We start from the raw sequence: 23229 nt of genomic DNA, 5'->3' as shown, positions 1-23229 counted from the left end.
ATAGAGTGCTGGATGCAAGAGTCAGGAAGACCTCAGTTTACACCTGCATCACAGGGTTGTTGTGAGGATCAAATAAAATCATCTATGTTAAGAACATGGCAAACTTTAAAGATCTATAAGTGTGAGCGGTTATTAGTGTTGTTGTTTATTATTATTATTATCCTGCAGCCAAACTGGCCTGCTTACTGTTCCTCATACATAGCACTGCAGCTCCCATCTCTATGCCTGTGCCCCGGCTGTCCCCTTAGCCTGCTCCTTCCTCACCTCTGACTCACAGAATCCCTGGTTTCCTTTGAAGCTCAGCCTTTCTTGATCTTCCCAGCTTCTGGTGTCTTGATCCCAAAATCACCTTGTACTGCTTTTAAATATGCTTCCTTCTCTCTCCCTCTCACCCCCCTCTCTCTATGTACATAAATGCAACACATAAATATATGTGTGTACACACACACACACACACACACACACACACACACACACACAGAGTGTTGCCTCCAACCTAGGTTGTAAGGTCTTTGGGAACAAGAACTATTTAATTTTTCCCTTTATGTCCTCAGTGCCTACCACAGGGGCTGTCACATGATAAATGCTAGTTGATTAATCAGTTGATATTCAGCAGGTAGTTTTGTGCAAAAGAATGTTATGATCAGAATGATGCATGAGTAGGATTAACCTGGTAGCAATGTGAAGATAGGATTAGAAGAACAGAAGAATGGAGATAGAAAGAACTGTTAGGAGGCAATAACAGTTTTCTAGTTGAGTGGAAATGAGGGGCTATACTCAGATGGTAGCAGTGATAGTGTGGCATAATGGATAGAATATTTGAACTTGGAACCAGAAAATTTGGGTTTGTTTACATCTCAATTATGACATTGTTACTTGGCCTCTCTAAGCTTGTATGAGTGGTAAGAAGGGGACATATGTGAGGTGTTGAGAAGGTAAAATTAACTATACTTAGTAACTGACTGGATATGTGGGTCAAGGAATACTAAGGAATACAGAATAACTCCTAAGCCGGAAAGGATGATGGTGCCCTCAAGACAAATGTGGTAGTAAGGAAAAGGGGTACGTTTGAGGGAAAAGATGAGTTTTGTTTTGGACATGTTTTTGGACAATATTTGAGATGCCTATGGCATATCCAGTTCTGAATGTCTAGATGACAGTTGGTAATGTGGGAGTCCAGAAGGCAGATAAAGCAAAGGTTAATGTGGTGGTAGGGGTTCTTTTTCAGGTGTAGTTTAGACTGTATGACCCCTGAGGCTCCTCTCAGCTCTGAAAACCTACAACTCTTTGATATTTAATATCAATAGTTTGAATATCCAAGAAAGATTACAGGGCTGAATATAGCCTATGTGGGAATCTTCTATGTTAAGATGACAGCTGAGTGAACGAATTGTACTGTAAAAGGGAAAAGTATAGAGAGGAGAAAAAGCCAAGCACCTCAGAACCACAGGGAACAGCTCCCTTAATGAATCAGGAAGAAGAAGAAATAGCCCTGAATGAAGAGTTTAAAAGGCGAGAGGAGAACCAAGAGAGGACGGGGTCTTGGAAGCTGGTGGAGAAGAGTGCCCAAAACAGGGGTGGGGGGGGAGGGTGCTCAACGGAGGCGCAGGTTGTAGACAGACCAAGAAGGCCGGAGAGTTAAACAAGCCCAATTTATTTCATAATTAGTAGGCCACTGGTGACCTTTGAGAGGGCGGGAGTGAGTAGACTGATGAGCTAAAATGAAGACAATGACGGTCTCTAAGCTGTTGCCACAACCAAGAAGGGCGGCTGATGGAACCACAGAGGTACAACAGTTGCTGCTGATAATCCTGATCTAGCCATCGCCTTTCCTGCTATTAGCTTATAAAACAGAGATGTGCCTCGTGTCTGGGCTGATGTTCCCAGGCTGGGCAGCTGTGACTCCTGTCACAAAGTCTGCAGCAAATGCATCCTTCTGCGCCTTATTCTCTCAGGCAGGTGTGTGCTTGGTTGTAGGAGTATTCATGTAAGTGTGGCTTAGGTCTGATTATGTTGACCCTCCCTCCCGCTCTGCTGTTGGCTCTCTGGGGAGCTCAAGCCCAGAGCCAAGGAGTGTGATATAGAAGAGAGCTGAAAGGGCATTTAGTCCAACTTTTGCCTGAAGCCTGAAGGCATTTGGTGCGCCCCTAAGCTGTGGCATCTCCGCTGGAGGCTTCTGCTGGTAGCAGCACCCATCCCTCCAGGATTGTCGCATGCACATCTCTGATCAAGAGACTCTTCCTCATCGTTTACACCTGCATGGGCTTTCCCAGTAGAACATAAGTTACCCGAGGACAGCAGCTATTTTGTTTTTGCATTTGTATCCCCAGCTCCTACCACATTGCCTTGTCCATAGCAGGTATTCCATAAATGTTGGTGAATTGAATTTTTATCCTCCCTCACAATACCCAGGCTAGACCTGACAATGCAGATGTAGGCAGACCAGGGCAGAATTATGGGGATGCGTTGCCCCAGGTAAGGGTCAAGAATGTGAATGTATTTGTATGTTGGGGGATGGGGGAGGGCTAGAGAGGAGAGGAGAGAGGGACTATGGTCAGGGACACACCTTGTGTTTTCAGAGAACAAGGAGGCCTTGGTAGGGGTACCCTGGTAAAGGAGAAAAACAACATTTGACCTTCACTATTTTGTACAGGACTGGAAAAATAAAGCCCTTTTTATATTAGAGCGATGGACTTTAACCAATAATTTTGTTGATTATAACGTGCTCCCTTAGCATTCCCTTAGCCATGGATGCCCTTTCAGAATTTTCCTGGTGCCATGGTTAGGAAGATGGGTGGTTAACCAAGGACTTAAGCTTTCTCAGCACACAAACCAGGGCTTTCCTGACACCATCCAGGTACCTGAATAGGGTTCTAGCAACAACTCTACCCCGGGCTGAACAGTTAGGCTCTGACTGTGACTTTGGATTTGACCGTTACAGACCTCAGCCGGCTGGAGACAGATCCCGAGTCCATTGGCCGTCACTTGGCTTCCAACAGTAGTTCAGTGGCTGCAGCTATCCTCGTGCCTTTCATTGGTCTCATCATCGCTGGCTTTGTGCTCTATCTCTATAAACACAGGTACAAGACTTGGGGAAAGAGGCAGCTGGTGATCTGGGGCTAGGAAGATGCCCTACCTCTGCCAGCCAGACCTCAGTCACATTAGTCGGAACAATTGCACGGTTCTATAGGCAGGTGATCTGACTGTCTCTTTGCTTTTCCTCCCCTGCCCTCCCCCTGTCTTTTCTTTCCCTTACTTTCTCTACAGGCGGCGACCCAAAGTCCCATTTAATGGCTATGCTGGCCATGAGAACACCAATGTCCGGGCCACCTTTGAGAACCCCATGTATGACCGCAACCTCCAGCCCACAGACATCATGGCTCCTGAGGCAGAGTTCACGGTCAGCACAGTGTGCACGGCTGTATAGCAGGCACTGCGCTGCTGCTATTGCCAAGGAGAGCGCCATCTTCGGCAGCTGGTGAGGGGGGAACTGGGGAGGAAGAGAATCCTCAACTCACCTTAGGAGACTCACTAATAAGTTCCTTCTCACACACATACATACTCATGAATAACTTAATGTGGGCAATTCCTTTCATGCAGATGCACCCAATTTATTTTTATTCCAAGTGTAGCACTTTATAATTATTCCTATCCAGTTTCACTCCTTAAAATGAGTACGTCATTCTAACCTGTTGAGATCTTTTTGTATCCCAACTGTTAGACAGTTTGTTAGCTGTCCTTCCCAGCTTTAGGCCATCCATAAATATTATAAACATAACACTTCTGCCTTAATCCACATTGTTGATAAAATGTTTCCTCGGCACAGGGCCAAGGACAGATACCTGAGGCTGTCTAATAGAAATGCCCCACCTTAAGCTGACATTCATTATTGACTATTCTGTTGTTCTGAACATCTAACTACCATTTATTTATCCTAGTTTCTTTCTTTTTTTTTTTTTTTGTCTTATCCATAAGGATATGATAAAAGACTCAAATGAAACTGCTCTCTTATCTCCTCTCTGTTCTCAGAAGTCAGGCATCAACTTCGGCCTTGAGTAGAAGGGAGCCAACCCTGTCTCTACCTGCCTCCTAATTGCAGACGCATTGAATTGAGTCTTAATTAGAGAACAGAAGTGCAGTACTGAATTAGAGAAATAATTTTTGCCAAGGGCCGTCCTGTTCTGCCTTCCTCCCTTTTTGTTTTGGCTCCCTGAAAAACTTGGTTTCTCTGGTTTGTTTGATCTTGGTCTTCTCCTTAGCATGTAAGGGAAAACCTGGGGACTCAATCCAGCATGCCCAACCAAGGCAAACAGATCTGCTCTCAGGGTTTTTCTTTTCAATTTTCTGTGACCTTTTCCTCTGTCAGCAAAAGCTCTATAGTATTCTCAAAGTTTGCCAACATCTCTCCCTAGCTCATATACCTCTCTTTGTGCATTCACTTTCTTAGTTCCAAACTAAGTATGGTCATTATCAAGGAAGGGGGATAACACTACAAATATTTGCCTTTGGGTACTGGTTCTGCCTTCATAGGCAACACAGACTATCCTTACCCCTTTTTTCTTATGACTGCCCTTCGGATATTTGGAGGCCATCATCTTCTCTTCCGAGTTAAAGATTTCTGTTTACTTTACTTGCCCCTCATAGAGCAGTTTTCAGCCTTCTCACCATCCAACCCAACTTCTAGTTTTTCAGTGTTCTTATTAAACTGGTAAAATGCTCCAGGCGTTGTCTGACGACTTAAGAAGAGAGCAGGACTGCTCCTTTACTCCTCATGCATGATCTGCCTCTTTAGATGTGACTTCCAAAGGAAAAAAAACAGTATGGTATTCTGTACTACAGGTATGTCTGCCAGACACACTTCTTAAAAATTATCATGATTCCAAATCCAACTGTTTCTGGTTTAGAGAATGAAATCTCTAAACCGACAGAGCTCCTTCCTGCCCTCAGACAAGCTATTTTGAAGTAAAACGTATAAGAATCTTGAACAAAGAAAATGTTACAACATAGTTACACAGATTAGGACTAATGTTCTGCTTCTTCTAATAGAACAATAATTACTGAATCTTTTGGGAACACCCTTGCAGAATCATTCCTTTAAAACCACTCAATTCCTCTGACCATTCCTCTCAAGGGCTTTCTCCTAGCAGATTACTGATGACTCAAAGTAATCAAAGGGATTTTCTCCCTCTGATCAAATATCAAATCCCATGGGAAATAGGAGCAAGAGAGAATACTAGATCATAAAATCTTAACTCTAATCACTTCAAGGAAAGTGAGATGCAGCGATCTTAACTAGACTTGAGATTTTTCTCATTCTAAATTTGGTTATTTGTTGTTAGGACAGCTAGGTGGCACAGTGGATAGAGTGCCAGGTCTGGAGTCAGGAAGACTCATCTTCTTGAGTTCATATCTGACCTCAGATACTTACTAGCTGTGGGACCCTGCACAAGCCACGTAACCCTATTTGCCTCAGTTCATCATCTGTAAAATGAGCTGGAGAAAGAAATGGCAAATCACTCTTGTGTCCTTGCTAAGAATACCCCAAATGAGATCATGAAGATTCAGACATGACTAAGAAAAACTGAACGACAACATTATTCTATACACTAAGGGAAAGGGATGTTCTAAGAAAAATTATTTTAGTGGAGGTCATTATTTCCTGATAGGTTGATTAAGTACTGATAAAGTTTTCTTCTTTCAGGTAAGTGTAAAAAGAACTTTAGACTGGAGAAATATTTATTTCTTAATGTTTTCAGTTGAACTAAAAAGATTGTATTTTATTTCTGGAATTGACTGCATTTTTTCCATTTAATAGTATTTTATTTTTTTCCAATTGCATATAAAGATAGTTTTCAACATTCATTTTTATAAGATTTTGAGTTCCAAATTTTTTTCCTTCCCCTCCCACTCTCACCAAGACAGCAAGCAATTTGATATAGGTTATACATGTACAATCATGTTAGACATATTTTTACATTAGTCATGTTGTGAAAGAGGAATCAGAAGAAAAGAAAAATAAAAAACAAATAGTGAAAATAGTATGCTTCAATCTGTATTCATACTTCATAATTCTTTTATCCTATATGTGGATAGCATTTTTCATCAGGAGTTTTTTAAGATTGTTTTGGATCATTGTATTGCTGAGAAGAACTAAGTCTGTCACCGTTGATCATTGCACAATGTTGCTGTTACTGTGTACAAGGTTCTCCTGGTTCTGCACACTTTACTCAGCATCAATCCCCTTAAATCTTTCCAGGTTTTTCTGAAATATGCCTGCTCATCATTTCTTGTAGCCCAATAGTATTCCATTACATTCATATACCACAACTTATTCAGACATTCCCCTGTTGATGGGGATTGCTATAAGTGTTTTTGTACATTTTGGTCCTTGTCCCTTTTTTATGATATCTTTGGGATACAGACCTAATAGTGGTATTACTGGATCAAAGGGTAGGCAGTTTTATTGCCCTTTGGGCATAGTTCCACATTGCTCTGCAGAATGGTTGAATCAGTTCACAACTCTACCAACAGGGTATTAGTGTCCCCATTTTCCCATATCTCCAACATTTATCATTCTCCTTTTCTGTCATGTTAGTCAATCTGATACATGTGAGGTGGTACCTCATATTTGTTTTAATTTGCCTTTCTCTAATCAATAGTGATTTAGAGCATTTTTTTCATATGATTATAGATAGTTTCAATTTCTTCATCTGAAAACTGCCTGCCCATATCCTTTGACCATTTATCAATTGGGGAATGACTTGTATTCTTATAAATTTGGCTCAGTTCTCTAGATATTTGATAAATGAACCCTTTATCAGAAACACTAGCTATAAAAAGTATTTCCTAAAAAGGAGATTTTAAATATGCTTCTGCAAAACATGAGATCAGACCTTTGGCTATCATATTACGCTGTTGACAGATATTGAGCTTGCAGTATACTATGACCCTCAGATTTTTTTCACATCATTTGCTATCTACTTCCATTTACCCAATCTTATACCTTTCAGTTGATTTTTTTTTCTATTCTAAGTATAGAACTTTGCATTTATTCCTATTAAATTTTATTTTGTTATACCCAGCTTTTTATAGAATATCCTAGAATGTCACAATTCCTTTGGATCCTAGCTCCATTCTTCTAATTATGGTTTTCTTTAAGTCATGGATAAAAATATTGAATACAACAGGACCAAAGACAGATGTTTCATAAGAGACATCCTTCCATTCTTCATAATTCCTCAAAGATCAATAACTGTTTATTGTGCATTTGTTACATTCACAAGTACCCTAGGATGTTCTTCACCCAAATCAAGTAACTTAAACTCATTAAGGAAAGTTAAGTGTTCTCTTACTATCTTCATTTTCCTTGGGTTGTAATTACCATTGAACCATTTTATTTTATTTTAACTAGTATTTGGATCACTGTCCTTTAGCCAATATTTATTAGGTTCTTACTATGCTAAGTGATGAAGACATAAAGAAAAGGCAGAAATAGCTCCCTCTTTGTCCTAAGGAGTCCGCTCCTTAGGGGAGCTGGTAGAGGTGAGGAAGGAGAGCATTCCAGGCCTGAGGTTTAGCCAGTGTGAAGGCACACAGATGGGAGGGAGGTGGAGAGCTATGTATGAGGAAAACTCATTAGACGAATATAGCTAAAGAGTTGTGGGCATGGAGTGTAGTCATACAATAATCACTAGTATTGATCTAACACTTTTGAGTTTTGCAAAGCACTTTACACACGTTATTTCATTTGGTCCTTACAACAATCCCATGAGGTAGATGTTATTATTACCCCCATTTTACAGATGAAGAAACTGAGGGGCTGAGAGAGGATCACAAAGACTTGCTCAGGGTTACAGAACTAGTAAGCATCTGAGGCAGGATTTGAATTCAGGCCTTCCTAACTCCATCTGCAGCATTCTATCCACTCTGCCTCTGTATGTTAGAGGATTAGAAAGAAAGGAAGGGAACACATTGTGAAGAGCTTTAAATGTCAAACAGGTCTTTTTATTGGATCCTAGAGGTAACAGGAAGCAACTGTAGTTTATTAAATAGGAGAGTGACACAGTCAGGCCTACATTTTAGGAAAGGATGTATAGAAAGTCTGGGGAAACTTGAGGCAATGAGAGGTGTTATGCAGCAGTCCAGGTCAGAGCTAATGAGAGCTAGATTTAACATGTGAACTGTGTAAGTGGGGGAAAAGGGACAAGGCCTCAAAAAATGTTGTAGAAAAAGAAATAATAAGATTTAATTTTGCAGGATGGACTGAGTGAGAGAAAAGAGTGTGGTAGGAAACTAAGGTTGTAAACCTGAAGGACTTCAAGGATAGTGGAGTTCTCAGTAGTGAAAGGGAAGTTTGGAAGAGAGTGGGACTTGGGGCAAATGAAAATTAGTTCTGTTTTGGACATAGTGAGTTTGAGATGCCTATTGGGTATGAAGTAAGAAATGTTCATTAGGCAGTAGATGATGCAGGACTAGAAAGAGACAAGGGTTGTTTATACAGATATGAGAATCATCGAATAGAGATGATAACTGAGCCCATAGGAGCCCAGGAAATAACCAAATGAGAGAGTATATAGAGAAAAGGATCCTTGGGATACATGGATAGAGATCCAGCAAAGGATACTGAGAAGGAACAATTATATTTATTGAAGGAGAACCAAGAGAAAGCATTGTCTCAAAAACCTAAAGAGGAGAGAAAATGTCAAGGCTACAGAGAGGTCAAGAAAGATCAGGGCTTAAAAAAGGCCATTGGATTTGACAGTTAAGATTGATAATTTTGGAGAGGAGAGCAGTTTCAGTTGAATGATCAGATTGAAGAGTGTTTAGAAATTACTTTTTCAAATAGTTTAACTGAGGGGCACCTAGGTGGCACAGTGGATAAAGCACCGGCCCTGGATTCAGGAGTACCTGAGTTCAAATCCGGCCTCAGACACTTGACACTTACTAGCTGTGTGACCCTGGGCAAGTCACTTAACCCCCATTGCCCTGCAAAAAAAAACAAAACCAAAAACAAATAGTTTAACTGAGAAGGAAAAGAAAGATAGATATAAAATGGTATTTAGCAAGGATGAGAGGATCTGGTTTGACTTTTTTAAGAATGGGTGAAACGAGCCTGTTTGTAGGCAGCAAGGAAGGAACAGTAGATAGGGATAGATGGAAAATTAGAAGGCTGGGGTTATAGTTAGGGCATTGTTCTGGAGAAGACAGGAGGAGATGGAATCAAGGGTACATGTGGAAGGGTTGGCCTTGGCAAGAAGGGCCACCTCTTTATTAAAGACTGGAGTGAAGGAGGATATAGCAGTAGAAGCGTCCTGCCAATATTAAAGCACTATTTAAATATTAGCTATAATTATTAGAATGCCAGAGGCCTATGAGAGGAGAAGTAAAAGGGAACTCCTGGCAAATGCCCTTATTTTTTTTTCAGTGAAATGTGAAGGTTTGTCCTCATCAGAGAGGATGGGGAGAACGGGAGCCATAGGAGGTTTGAGGATGAAAGAGGTGTAGAACATCGATGGTGGTGAATGGGACAGAGAATCAATTACTGGGGAATAGGATTTCCTCACTGCAGTAAAGCCACAGTTAAGATTAGACAAGATCCATGTCTAGTGGACCCGTGCTGTTGTTTCATGGCTTCCTTCTGAGCAATTCAGTCAGAGTGAAGGAGCCAAGTAGTGAGAACTATCCTTAGCTATGTGTTTGGCAAAATGTGATTGGTCACAGGATATAGTATAGAATCGAACTATTTCACTAAGGGGTGAAGATTTGAAAAAGTGGAGAATGTGGCTAAGGCCTGAGAATGTACTGAGGTGGTGTAGTGATTGAAAGTCCAATTGAGACTGGAGAATAAGGTTAGGGGAAGTAAGGCATAGGGAGAGATGGAATGATGAAAAATTACCATTAGATACAGGAATTTCAAAATTCCTGATCAGAGAAAAAAGAAAAAAAAAGAGTTATGTACTTCCATATTCTTTGTGTTTTCAGCTGTCATCCTATTAAACCAGACAGTGAGCTTATCTCTGCCTTTTTCTTTTTGCTACCAAAATGTTTTTGAAGTTCCTTTTGCCTTTAGCATTTTTTGCAAGATTAATTTGGGCTTTAGTTTTTCTGATACTCTTCTTGTAGGACTGTACCATTCTGTTGTGTTCATACTCCGGTACCTGCCCTCACTTCTTTTGTGTATCTCTTTTTATTCTTTTTTTTTTTTATTTTTAAGTGAGGCAATTGGGGTTAAGTGACTTGCCCAGGGTCACACAGCTAGTAAGTGTTAAGTGTCTGAGACCGGATTTGAACTCAGGTACTCCTGACTCCAGGGCCGGTGCTCTATCCACTGCGCCACCTAGCCGCCCCCTGTGTATCTCTTTTTACAGACTTTCTCCAAAAACTCCTTACAGAGCCTTATCAGGTTCCTTAGACACTTACTCCCTCCTTTTAAATTGTAGGTTTTTCTTATTGTTATCCTTTTTCCTCCAGATTCTGTGTTTCCAACATCCCTTTCATCCATTGTTTAGTTGGCTTCCATTTACCAAGTAAAATCATTACACCACTCCTTGCCACCACAAAAGCCCCATAATTCTTATCAATGAACTTTAAATGCACATAGAAATCTAGTAATGGATAGAACATCTACAATCATGACTAAATGTTTGTGTGTATGTATGGAATGTCTCTTCTTACCAAAATGTTTTACTTCTTGTCTCTACCCTCACCTATAGTTCTTCACAGGGCAGGACTTGAGCTAACAATGTGTGCAACATCACCCTCATCTGTCTTGTCTTTATCTGCTGCTGCTGCTGCTGCTGCTACTGCTGCTGGAATTGCAGACCCTCCACCCCACCACCTTGGAGATCCAACCCATTGAACCCTGCATTTGGATACATTTCCTGGGGCAAAGAAGAGGCAGGAAACCCTTATCGAGGAAAAACAAAAAAACAAAAAACAACAAAGCATTGTTCCTGGGTGCTTACACAAACACACATACACACACACACACACTCACACAATTTTTTTAGTCCTGCAGAAGTGACCAAAGAAGCTGAGAAATTGTCATGTACCATGCCCTTTATTAGAATAGAAAGAGAGATAGCAAAGGGAAGGGTAAATGAGTTTTATCTGAGAGGTCCAAGAGAATAGTCATCAAACCAAGTAGCAAAAATTAGAAATTCCACACCACAGATAGCAGTATTTAACTCTTCTCCAGCCTTACCAAACACCCAAATATGGATGCCTCTGTGTCAAGATTTATGGGCAAAAATCATCCATTTGCAAATGGGTTGACTGATCTGCAGAATGGAAGTCAGGAGTCAGCCAAGTGTGAAGAAAACTCTGAGGGAGATTGAAAAATAATCATTTTGTTTTCTTTGCTCCAAACCAGTGAATTCAAAATGTCACAATGAGCCACGAGTAGGAACAGATAAGGGGAGCCAAGAGGAACCAAGACCAGAAATCTAGTTAAAAAGGAGGAGTTTAGAAGGAGAGGCCTGCTAAGAAATGTTTATGGGGAAAAAACATGGAGAATAATTGCACAGTAACAGTAAAAGAGATAAAAGAGATGGATGGGTTGGTTTTGACCCACACTGATGAATAGAATACCCACATCAGTGAGATCACTGATCCATTGAGATCTAAGACACACCATGGTTGAGGCCATGGAATTGATCAGTGTAGGGAGGCATAGTGAGAATAGCAGGTCCAGACAGAAATGGTTGGGAAGATGGGAGTTCACAAAGTCAGGGAACAATAGGGAGGCACTCTGGGTCTAGAGTCTGGGGGTAAGAGAACAGAAGAACAGACAGTTCCTGGTATTCCAGGAGGCTCCAAATTTGGCCTGTTTAACCCAGGTAGGGAAAAACAAATGGAGAAACAAAGCAATGTTAGGAACAGAGTTGTAGTACCTATGTTGGAGGGCAAGGTTTGGGCATGGGTGTGTGTCTAGCAATGAAGAAGAATTCTGGCCCTACACTTGTTAATAGCTGAGCCTTCCAGGACATTTTTTACATAAATGAATTAAGTTAATAAGCTTCTCAGTTTTTTAACCTAATTAAAAGAGGGTTTGAAAAACATTCTTACTGTTTTATCTATTTAACAGTACAAGTAAAAATAGCTCCGTAAAATTAACATTTTGAACTCTGTTTTATGACTTTAAAAGATTTTTTTAAGTTGAATTCATTATTTTAAAAGTCCTAAATTGAACAGGTCCCTATTGCTCATTTCTGTTATGCCAATTTCTGCAGAGATATATGCTCGAACGTATATGTTTGCGTGTGTGTGTGTATATGTGTGTTCACACACATATAATGCTTACTCTAAGGTTCAGTCTCCAGCTAATGTCAACACTGGACACTAACCTTAGCAGTAACCAGAATTGTCTGGGTCATGTTAAATCTTGAAACAGCAAATAGAAATATGCAGCTTTGTCATCTTTAAATTGTATGTGCTTGAAGATTAGCCGTTGTTAAATTTTTGTAGTGTGAATAAGGGTTGGGGAATGACAATGATACCTCTCTAAGCCTTGTCAATGAGAAACACTCTCTTGGAAATCTCTAACATCAGGCTAACGTGGAGATTGACCAAAGCCAGGAGAAAGCTCTCCATTGGCAGTAGCTACAGCATCCATTAGTGATAATGCACAGTATCTGGGTCATCGCAGCAGCCCTAGGAATTAGACAAGGACAGTTCAGCCACACTTACACGTCTGCTTTTCTTCATTTTGAACAAAATGCAGAAAGTGATTTGGCTGCTGTACTGTCTCCCAATCCCCAGCCCTTTCTCCCACTACATGCTTCTTTCCAAATGATCCATCTCGTATTCTCCCCTCTCCTCTTTCCCACTTTTGGAATTTTCTCTCAAAACTAGGGGAAGAGTGGAGGAGAGAAACCGTTCATTTGCAAATGGACAGCCAGGATCTCCCCAAATAACAAGAAAAACGGAAGGGGTTTTTCATGGCTGCCTCAATCACTACCCAGACTCAATACTTGCACACCTCCAGCCCATGGGGAAAAAAAAAAAAAAAAGGAAAAAGAAAAAAAAAAAGAAACTCTTTTGTACAGAGATATATTTTTATGAAACAAAGTTTGTACAGTTGAAAAAATAAGAAACAATGTAAATTTTTTTCATTATTGTAGGTAAAAGGTAGTGGAACCCTTTTTTGTAAATGTAATAAAATGTATAAATATGGTTTACAGAAAATAACCGGCATTGTAAATATGTAATCTATACACCCCCTTGGCTTGTCTGAAGTATATATGTGTTAATTTATCTGTCTCTGTATATGAGGCTTCCCCCCTGGTGTCCTGGCATATGGTACTTCCCTGAATTTGAAAGCTATTTTAAATTTTTTGAATTCAAATAAAATATAAATTTTTGCATTTTGTGTCTTTTTTCCTAGCTTCTTCCAGTAGGAGTTGGATAATAAGGGGATGGGGTTGGCCTGATAATAGAGATTCTGGGCTGGAGTCTGACTGAATCTCAGATAATTCTGATGCCACTTTATCTCTCAACTATTCCTAATCTGTAGAAGCTCTGTGAATAACAGGCCTCACCAAGTAGACAAATTACATACTAAAAAATATGACACTTTCTCATGTCCTCTTCTCCACCTTTACCTGGTCTTGACAGGTGGCCGAAGTTGGCTGTAGGACTCGAAGAAGCTGGTTACTTACTGGTCCAGAAGAAATAATTGAGTAGTTTGTCATTCATCCAAAATCAATAAAAATAGGTCAAGCACAAAGCTATCATAGAAGCACAACACATTCATGTTAATTACTTTCAACTATCTGAATACTCGCTGTAGTTTTTCTCTCTCTGCAAAAAAGCAGAGCAGTTGACAAATTCTTTACTTTCCTTGATAATTTAATCCCTTTAAAGGTGGAAGAAGCAACATCACTAAGTGCTCTGGATCTGATTCTGACCAATAGGGAAGAAATAGTTCTGAATCAGAAATGGCAAGAAGCTTAGGATTGATTAAGTAACTATGTCTTCCTAGAGAAGGAAAGGAGAGCCAGACATACTCATACATATAATAGATGTGGGAAAGCAAATTACAAAGACTTCACAGAAGGAATGCCATGCCCCAAAATTCTCTGGGGGAATTTGCCGCCCAAGGAATGATTTGTTCTCAAGATTAAAACTATTAAAACAAGCATAAATTATTTCAATGATGGGGGAAAAAAGATGAAGGGTGTAAAGAGAGCATTATGGTTGTCCATCTCAAAATGGTCAAAGATAGATAAGGATTGAAGAGTGGGTAACTAAGGATAAATGATATTATGCAAGAACAAGAATTGTATGCACTTTAAAAACAATGTCCAGATGAGAGACTGGGTATGGAATATCACATATACTATCAGATGTAGTCAATATATTGATTCGTTTTACTGAAGTTTTTTCTTTGTTACAAAGAATGGTTTAATGGGTGAGAATGAGAAGAGGGAGCTATTGCAAAATGAACAAGGTGTTTAAAAAAAAATCAATAAAAGTGAGAAAGCAGGGAACAGTGGATAGAGAACTGGTCTCGGTGTCAGGAAGACCTGAGTGTTCAGGTGTCAACTATGAAACAATTGTGTTCCTCAGTGGAAATCAGTCAATCTCTCAGTGTCCTAGATAATGCTGCAAGATTGTAAAAAATGTTCCAGTTTGCATGGGTAGAGGAAAGTTTCCTCACCTGAAACCATACACTGATGAAAACACAGGTCTAGTAAAAAAAAAAAATTATGTGCGCATATATGTGTGTATGCATGCATATGTAAGTGTGTTGTATATGTATGCGTATATGTATGTAAAGATGAGAAAGCATTTTTTTAATTGGGGAGTATGAAAAACCCTAAAATCCCAAATGACCTAATATGAATGATGCTAAAGAAAAAAAGCAAGTTTGTTAGAACATAGAACTACTCAACTCTCATTTTGCTTTTATTTTCTGTACTAAGCAGAATGATCTTAAAATTGGGAAGGATAGAACAAAAATGGCTAATGGAAATAAAAGCCAAACAAAGGAAGTACCAGAGTCGGGGGCAGCTAGGTGGCATAGTGGATAAACCACCAGCCCTGGATTTCGGAAGACCTGAGTTCAAATCCAGCCTCAGACACTTGACACTTATTAGCTGTGTGACCCTGGGCAAGTCACTTAACCCTCATTGCCCTGCCCCCCCCCAAAAAAAAGTTCTAAAAAAAAAAGTGTTCTCTGTGGAAGAAAGTACCATAGCTTACCACTTCATACCTATCATATGACTGATATGACAAGAAAGTAAAATGTTGGATGTTGGAGGGGTTGTGGAAAAACTTGGACATGAATGCATTGTTGGTGGAGTTGTGACCTGATCCAACCATTCTGGAGAATAATTTGGAAATATGCCCAAAGGGCTAAAACAGTGCATACTCTTTATCCAGCTAATAGCACTACTGGAACTGTATCCTAAAGAGATTTAAAAGAAAAGAAAGGACCTATTTGTAATACATAATCAAACAAATAAATGAACAAACAAGCAAATAAAAAGATAAATGAATAAGTAAATAAATGTCTATATACACACACATTTACATGCATATGTATATATGTACATACATACATACATACCAGCTCTTTTTCTGGTGGCTCAGAATTGGAAACTGAAGAGATGCCCATCAATTGGGGAATAGGTAAATGACTGTGATATGTGACTTGTGCTATAAGAAATGACAAGTGGGATGATTTCAGAAAAGCCTGTAAAGACTTACATGAACTGATATATAGTGGAGTGAGCAGAACCAGGAGTAAGTTGTACACAGGAACAGCAATATTGTTTGATGAAGAATTGTGAATGATTCATCTATTAGCAATATAATGATCCAAGACAGTTCTAAAGCACTAGTGATGAAGCATACTCCAGAGAAAGAACTGATTTTGTTTGAATACAGATTGGAGCATGCTATTTCTTACTTTCATCTTTTTCTTTTGTTCGAGTCTTCTTGAACAAAATGAGTGATATGGAAATGCTTTACATAATTATATATGTATAACCTGTATCTGATTGCTTACCATCTTAGGGAGAGGGGAAAGGGAGGGAGGGATAGAATTTGGAACTCGAAACTTTAAATAAAAATGTTTTAAAATTGAAGAAAAGATTATTGGAATTTGGCTAACTCATTGGGAGGGGCCATACCTGGCCTGCCCTGAAATTACATATGCTACTGATGTCAGAAGGAGAAAACCTCTCTCCATAGGCAGTTTTTGAAGAACCTCCCCTTTGAGGGGAGGAAGATTAAACACTTGCTTAGGGGAGTCTGAGGCTCTTCCAGAGTTTCCTCCTTTTTGGTGGTGCGAGCAGCAGAAGTAGAAGCCCCAGGTGGTGAGTTAACATAAAAGTCCTGCTTCCTTTTAAATAAGCTTAACTGGAAGCAAGTTGGGGATTGTATAGATTTAGGTTAGAGCTAGGAGGATTATCTGTATTTCTTTTTCCCTATTCCCTTATCTTTGATTGTTATTAATTTCACCTTTGCTTTTCATTTTATTCCTAATTAATGAAATCTGATCTGTTTGTGGAAAAGAAGCTGTAAGGCTCCTTTCTTATTGGCCTGGGAGAAATATCTAAAAAGGCAGTTTGGAGGGGAGGGAGCTTTGGAACTAGAGGTCCCTCATTATTTCTGGGACCCCAATATTACGGTGAGCCACTCAATTAACTCTCCAGATATTAAATTTGGCCCTCACAGAGGAAGGAAGGAAGGAAGGAAGGAAGGAAGGAAGGAAGGAAGGAAGGAAGGAAGGAAGGAAGGAAGGAAGGAAGGAAGGAAGGAAGGAAGGAAGGAAGGAAGGAAGGAAGGAAGGAAGGAAGGAAGGAAGGAAGGAAGGGAGGGAGGGAGGGAGGGAAGAAAGCACCTAAATGCCCCTAGCTAAGGATTCTGAAACAAGTTGTAAGCTCTTATCAGTGGTCACTTGATACAGGGAGCAGGAAAAGTTCCATAGAATTAGAGATGGGCAAAATGTGCACACCTAAATGGAGAGTTAATGATTCTGGCTAATTAATAGACCAAAGAACAAATCATAGAAATAGTTAATTTTTATGTGAAAGAGAATAAAGATGAGATGATGTACCAAAATTTATGGTGCTAAATCAGCCCTCATAGGAATAATTATATCTCTGAAAATAGATATTAAAACATGAAAAGAGGATTAATAAACTGAATATACAATTTCAAAAATTAGAAAAATAAGCATCTTAAAATTAGCATTGCAAGAGAAAAAAACATGAAAATTTAAGGAGAGATATATAAATGGAAAACATAGTTTAAAGCTGATTCTTTGAAAAGACTCTCAAAATTGATAGTCCTTTGCCTGACCTGGTTAAACAAAAAAAAAGGAAGAAAAAATCAATCATTCCCTAATAAATGAAGTAAATTCACAGGAATAATAAAAGTATTTATCAGAACTTACAATATGTAATTATATGCTGGCAAAATTGAGAATTTAAGAGAAATGTATGACTTCCTATTAAAATTTCAAATTAACAGAATATGAAAGAGAACTTTTACATTCCAGTCTCAGAAAAGGAATTGAATACTTCTAGCTAGGTGACACAATGGATAGGGCACTGGTCTTGAAATCATGGAGACATGAGTACAAATCCAGGTACAGACATAATTAGCTATGTAATCCCAGGCAAGTCATTTAACTTCCATCTGATTTAGTTTCTTCAACTATAAAATGGGAATGATCATAGAATCTACCTCCCAGGATTGTTGTGATGATCAATTGAAATAATATTTGTAAAGCACTTTGCAAACCTGAAAAATGTTATACAGACACTAGTTATTATTGTCGTAACAAGCTAGAGAAGAACTCTCATAGAAGAAAAAAATAGGTGAATTCTATTAGACATTTAAATAACAATTAAAAGTTTGCTACATAAATCATATGCTACCACACTCCTTTTATGAGACAAATATTGTCCTTACAACATCACCTCAAGCTGTCATCCTCTATCTCTTCCAACTTTCATAGTCAAGTTTAACAAGAGTTGTGGTATACTAGTAAATGTTTGACAGCCTGTTCTCTGAAAACAATAACAACAAAATGTACAGAAAATACTTTTAAGTTTAATCTGCATCATTAATATTTTCTCCATCACTTTTTTATTTTTTTATCCATCACTTTCTTAACTCTAGATAATCAATAAAACAATATATCAAGTCTTGAGTTGTAGTGTTTGTCTATTTCCAAAGTATAAATGTACACAGTGAAAATTTAAGTCAGGAAAAGGTAGTTGGAATGGGTGCTTGCACACCCCTGAAAAGGTCACCTATGTTCTTTCCAACCATTTTCTAACCTCCCACTCATGCCTCAATCACTTGTCCTCTAGTTACCCTATTATTCAAATTTTTAATCTATGGTTCCACTGCTCTTTGTTGAATGTATTTTATTGCATTATTGCTTGAAAAGGGTGCATTCATTATTTCAGTTTTTCTGCATTTGGTTGTGAGGTTTTTATGACCTTAGTAATAGAAATTTTTTGTGAAGGTGCCTTGTGTAGCTGAGAAAAAAAAATGTACTTTCTATTTCCATTCAATTTTTCTCCAGAGGTCTATCATATCTAACTTTTCCAAGAGTCTATTAATCTCCTTAAAATCTTTCTTATTTATTTTATAGTCAGATTTATCTACCCCTAAAAGGTGAAAGTTGAGGTCCCCAACTGGTATAGTTTTACTGTCTCTATCCTTCTGTAATTTATTAAACTTTATTTTTTTTTTGAAAGAACTTAGATGTTATGCCATTTGGTGAATATATGTTTAATATTGACATTACTTCATTGTTTATAGTTCCTTTTAGCAAGATGTAGTTTCCCCGCATATCTTTTTAATTAAATCTAGTTTTGTTTTTGCTTTGTCTGAGATCATGATTTGTCATTAGCTGAAGCATAATAGAATCTATTCTCCCTCCTTATTTTAACTCTGTGTTTGCCTCTGTTTCAAGTGTGTTTCTTTTAAACAATATATCATAGCATTCTGATTTCTAATGCTGTATAATTTGATTATTAATATTAATTTTTAATATCCTCTTCTTTGTCAAAAGGCCATTTCTTATACTATCTTAAAGAGAAACCCCTCCTAGACCATTCCAACTGAGGAATGTCATCACATTCCAGCTCCTCCCAAGGTGTCTGCTTTTTAACTAGTTTGGGCTGGGTTTCACCCAAATGGGGGTCAGGATTCTGTTTGCTCTATAAATAGGGCCCAATTTGAGTTAGACCCTCCCCCAGAGAGTATGAGCTTTGTCCTTGTTCCCTTCATTAGAGTTTGGGGTGAACTGGCTTACAAAGGAGACACTAAACTAGAATGGAGTGGTTTTCCTTGTCCAGATTGAAGAGGCTGCTGAATCTCATAACCAGGCCTGGATTTCAGCTGACTTCCCCCCTTGACAATGATGCAATTAGCATGAGTTGAGAACTCCTAGCCTACCTTCTTGTCTCAGGGGAAGTAGGTGGTGGGGGTCCTTAGGTATTCCTCTTTAAAGAATTATACCCTCTCACACAATTCAATTAGAATAAAATAGTCTTTTATTTAGGCACTGGAGAAAGGGACCAGGAGAGAAGTCAAAGATTTCTCTCAAGGGAAGGAGATATCTTAGAGACATCTTGCTCATCCAACAGAAGAAAGGCAAAAGCTTTTATAGACCAAAGATGGGGTGACCACCACCTGACAATGGAAAGTGTTATGGGCCTGGGGGCACATCAGAAGTTTTCTGGGGTAAATCAAAGAACCTTCTCCTAGAGAAACGAAAACAAAGGACAGACACACCTAAAGAGATAAGTGGCAACAGATCAGGACTGAGCTAGCTCCAGGACTACCACCCTTCATTCCAGTCTCCCCCACCCCTCAGGGAGATAAGATTAGGTGTGGCTGATTCCTTTGTGGCATGAGGAGGAGAGAGATGACTTGAAAGATTCAGAGGTGCCCCTCATCAAAATTCCCCCAGCCACCATCAGTGGGGGATGGTCCTCCCCCAATAAGGGAACTTTCCACAGTCAGATGATTACCTCATTGAACCACCATTGGAGCTCTATAAAAGTATCTACTTGTCTCCTGCTGGAGGATATAGGTATCTCAGAGAGCCATGCCTCTGTGCCATGCCTTCTCCCCATGAGAAGTCCAAGGACTTCTCTCTTGGTTTCTTTTCCCTAGCACCTAAATAAACTATTATTTTATTCTAATTGGATTTGTGTGCAAGACGATGAAATTCTTTAAAGAGGAATTCCTAAGGACCCCTACCCCAAACCCCTACCCATTTCCCCCATAACATAATGCTCTCTTTGGGGATGGGGAAAGCTTGAGTGAGGTGGTGGTCCTGACTTCTAGAGTTATCTCTGTCCCCTGGCACCAATCAAACATCAGCGATGCCTAATAGGCTTATCTCTCTTACTTCTCAAGGGGTGTCTGTCCTTTAGCTAGTAGACCAATTTCCCAACCCCCATGTTTTCCTCATTAAATGTCCACCAAAGTTGCTTTTCACTTGTCAGGGAGGTCCCTGTCAGAAGGAAAACATTGGATTTAAGGTGGTCCAGAAACCGTCAATCTTGACCACCAAGAGAGATCATTGACACCAATTAATAAATTGGTTTTTCATTTCTAAAACCTTGTCTCATATGCCACATTATATAATATTATTTGTTTTATATATACATGCATATACACATACACATGTGTGTGTATAAAATTTCACCAAAAGTCATTCCTCAATAAGTAAGTGTAAAGGATATAAAGAAACACTTCTCAAAAGAACTGCAAACTATTAACAACTATATGACTGAATGCTACAAATCACTAATAATACAAGAAATGCATAGATAGTAATAGTCAATGTTGGAGGGGTTGTAGGAAGTAGGCACACTAGCACATTACTTGTACAGCTATGAATTAGGACAACCATTTGAGAAAGCAGTTTGGAATAATGCAAATAAAATGACTAAAATATCCATAACTTTTGACCCAGAGATTCCATTTCTAGATATATCCCAAAGAGATCATTGATAAAAAAAAGTCCCATATTCACCAAAATATTTATAGTGGTGCTTTTTTTTATAGCAAAGAATTGGAAACAAATTGCATGCCCATTAATTGGAGAATAGTTTAGTGAATTGTTATGCATGGATGTAATGGAATGTTACTGTGCTGTAAAAAAAAAAATGATGAATATGATGTATACAGAGAATCATGGAAAGAGCTTGTCATCCTGAATTTTTTATGAAAGTGATCAATACAGCAAGATCAAGGTCTTTAATCAGGGCAGAGAGTTGTGTCTCCTGGTACCACATAGTAAGTGTTGGAGTACCCAAAGAAAGGGATTGGGAACGGGTTTTATATAGGGTATTAAGACAGAGAGAATGACTGGGCTACCTTTGGGAGGGGTTAGGTATGTCATAGTTTAACCAGATAAGGTCCATAAAGAAACTTCAGAATCTCCGGAGGGGAGAGTTTGGGAGATTTACAAAATAATCAGAGGCCAGGATGACAATGACTGGTCAGCCCCAGGCAATTCATTAGCCTGGGAACCAAACCAAGTGGAGATCAGTCTGTTTTCTATTAATTGTGTTCATCAAGCTATATGAACTGATGAAGAAAGAAGTAAGCACAGCCAAGAAAACAAGAAAACAATATGCACAATGACTAGAACAATGTGAATGGTAAGAATAACCAAAAAAATTCCAGTGAATATCACCAAATTATAAACAACAAACATGACTCAAAAGAAGATGTGAAGAAATGGGGATTGGTCTCCTCTCAATCCAGACCTGTTTGAGGAAAAAGGTCTGCTTCTCCCCCCACCCCCTCCCCCTCCAGCAAAAAAAAACACATGGTTCAGGGAAACTCTGGGCTGGTCACAATTAGATCTGCTCCTGAGCTGTGTCCATATAAGGGAGGAATTGAAGAATTGTCTCTGTATCACCTCCCCCATTGGCTAAGAAATACTGCCTTCCGATTAGCTAGTTTTTGCATGTAGATTGTAACCCTTGAGTAATCAGAATAATGGTGAAAAAGGGCAGGGGCCATTCATGTTAGGGACTAGGAGATAAAAGGCCTGTGAGCCTCCATTTTGGTGTTCACTCCGCCAGATGGAGGTGGCCCATTCTCGTGAGAATGATAATAAATGAGCCTTTGACACATCACCAACTCTGAGTTCCGGAAGTTATTGAAGTGATTTTTCTCACAGAAGAGATGTGAGAAAATAATTATCTTTACTAATGGGGAAGGCTCACAGTTATGGCACATTGCTAATATTTTCAGAATTTTTCAATGTTTTGGTGTTCCCCCCCAACTCTTTTTGCCTTTAAAAAATATTACCTGTGGGGGCAGCTCGGTGGTGCAGTGGATAAAGCACCAGCCCTGGATTCAGGAGGATCTGAGTTTAAATCCGGCCTCTGACACTTAACATTTACTAGCTGTGTGACCCTGGGCAAGTCACTTAACCCCCATTGCCCTGCAAAAAAAAAAAAATTACCTTTTATATGGGATGTGTGATAAAATAAAGGGATTTGGCAGATGCCCAGGGGCCCCACCTGAAGATTGATTTGGAATTGATTGAATTGGGTGAGACTGAGAGACTGATCGAGAACCTACTTAAGGTTGATTAAATTGAAACATACCTGGCTGGCCCTGAGTGGGGTGTTGTTCTCAGAGACTGTGGACTACGACATCAACAGGAGACCACCCTCAACCAATCAGCTTGAAGGACCTCCCCTTCTGGGGAGGGAGACAGGAGGTAGGAAGGTGAGGCTGGCTCCCTGGATTGGCCCTTTTCATGCTGGGACTTTGGGTTGGTGGCAGAGAAAGAGAGAAAAAAGTAGATAGGCTTTTCTTGCGTTATAGTACTCCATGTGTTGTCTTTACTCTTTAATAAATACTTAAACGCTTAAACTCTTGCTGAATTTATCAGTAAATCTTAGCTAATTTTCCCCCAAAACTGGGGGAGGGGGAGGTAAGGACACACATTAGATTTTAAACATCACAGATGGCTCTCTGGAAAGGAAGATGGGATGGATATTAGGGGAAACTATAGTAATGTTGAAAAAAATACATCAACCAAACATTTAAAAAAAAATCTTCCCTAACCCTCAGTAAAAACAAAGGAGCAGGCTTAGATCATGGCAAGAAGGAATATATCTAATAATGTGTTATCTGATTTTAGCAGAAAAAGGCTATGGAGCTTCAAGACACAGGTCTTTGGTATTTTTCTTGAACTTGTTCCTTTTCTCTGGGGTTCAAAAG

The 23229-nt window shown here is 39.3% G+C and overlaps 1 protein-coding gene across 2 annotated transcripts in view; it reads left to right on the top strand.

Annotated features, from left to right (window-relative positions):
* Positions 1-13040, top strand: part of CSMD2 (CUB and Sushi multiple domains 2) — a 1007742-nt gene extending 994702 nt beyond the window's left edge. For both annotated transcript variants that reach the window (XM_043994712.1, XM_043994711.1), the window contains exons 69-71: positions 2942-3080; positions 3268-3478; positions 10713-13040. In XM_043994712.1, the coding sequence (XP_043850647.1) occupies positions 2942-3080; positions 3268-3427 (299 nt within the window). In that variant the 3' untranslated portion in view covers positions 3428-3478; positions 10713-13040. The remainder of the gene's footprint in view (positions 1-2941; positions 3081-3267; positions 3479-10712) is intronic.
* Positions 13041-23229: the final 10189 nt, after the last annotated feature.

The sequence above is a fragment of the Dromiciops gliroides genome, chromosome 3 (assembly GCF_019393635.1).
Source record: "Dromiciops gliroides isolate mDroGli1 chromosome 3, mDroGli1.pri, whole genome shotgun sequence".
NCBI lineage: Eukaryota > Metazoa > Chordata > Mammalia > Microbiotheria > Microbiotheriidae > Dromiciops > Dromiciops gliroides.
This window is presented reverse-complemented; position numbering and strand designations above follow the sequence as displayed.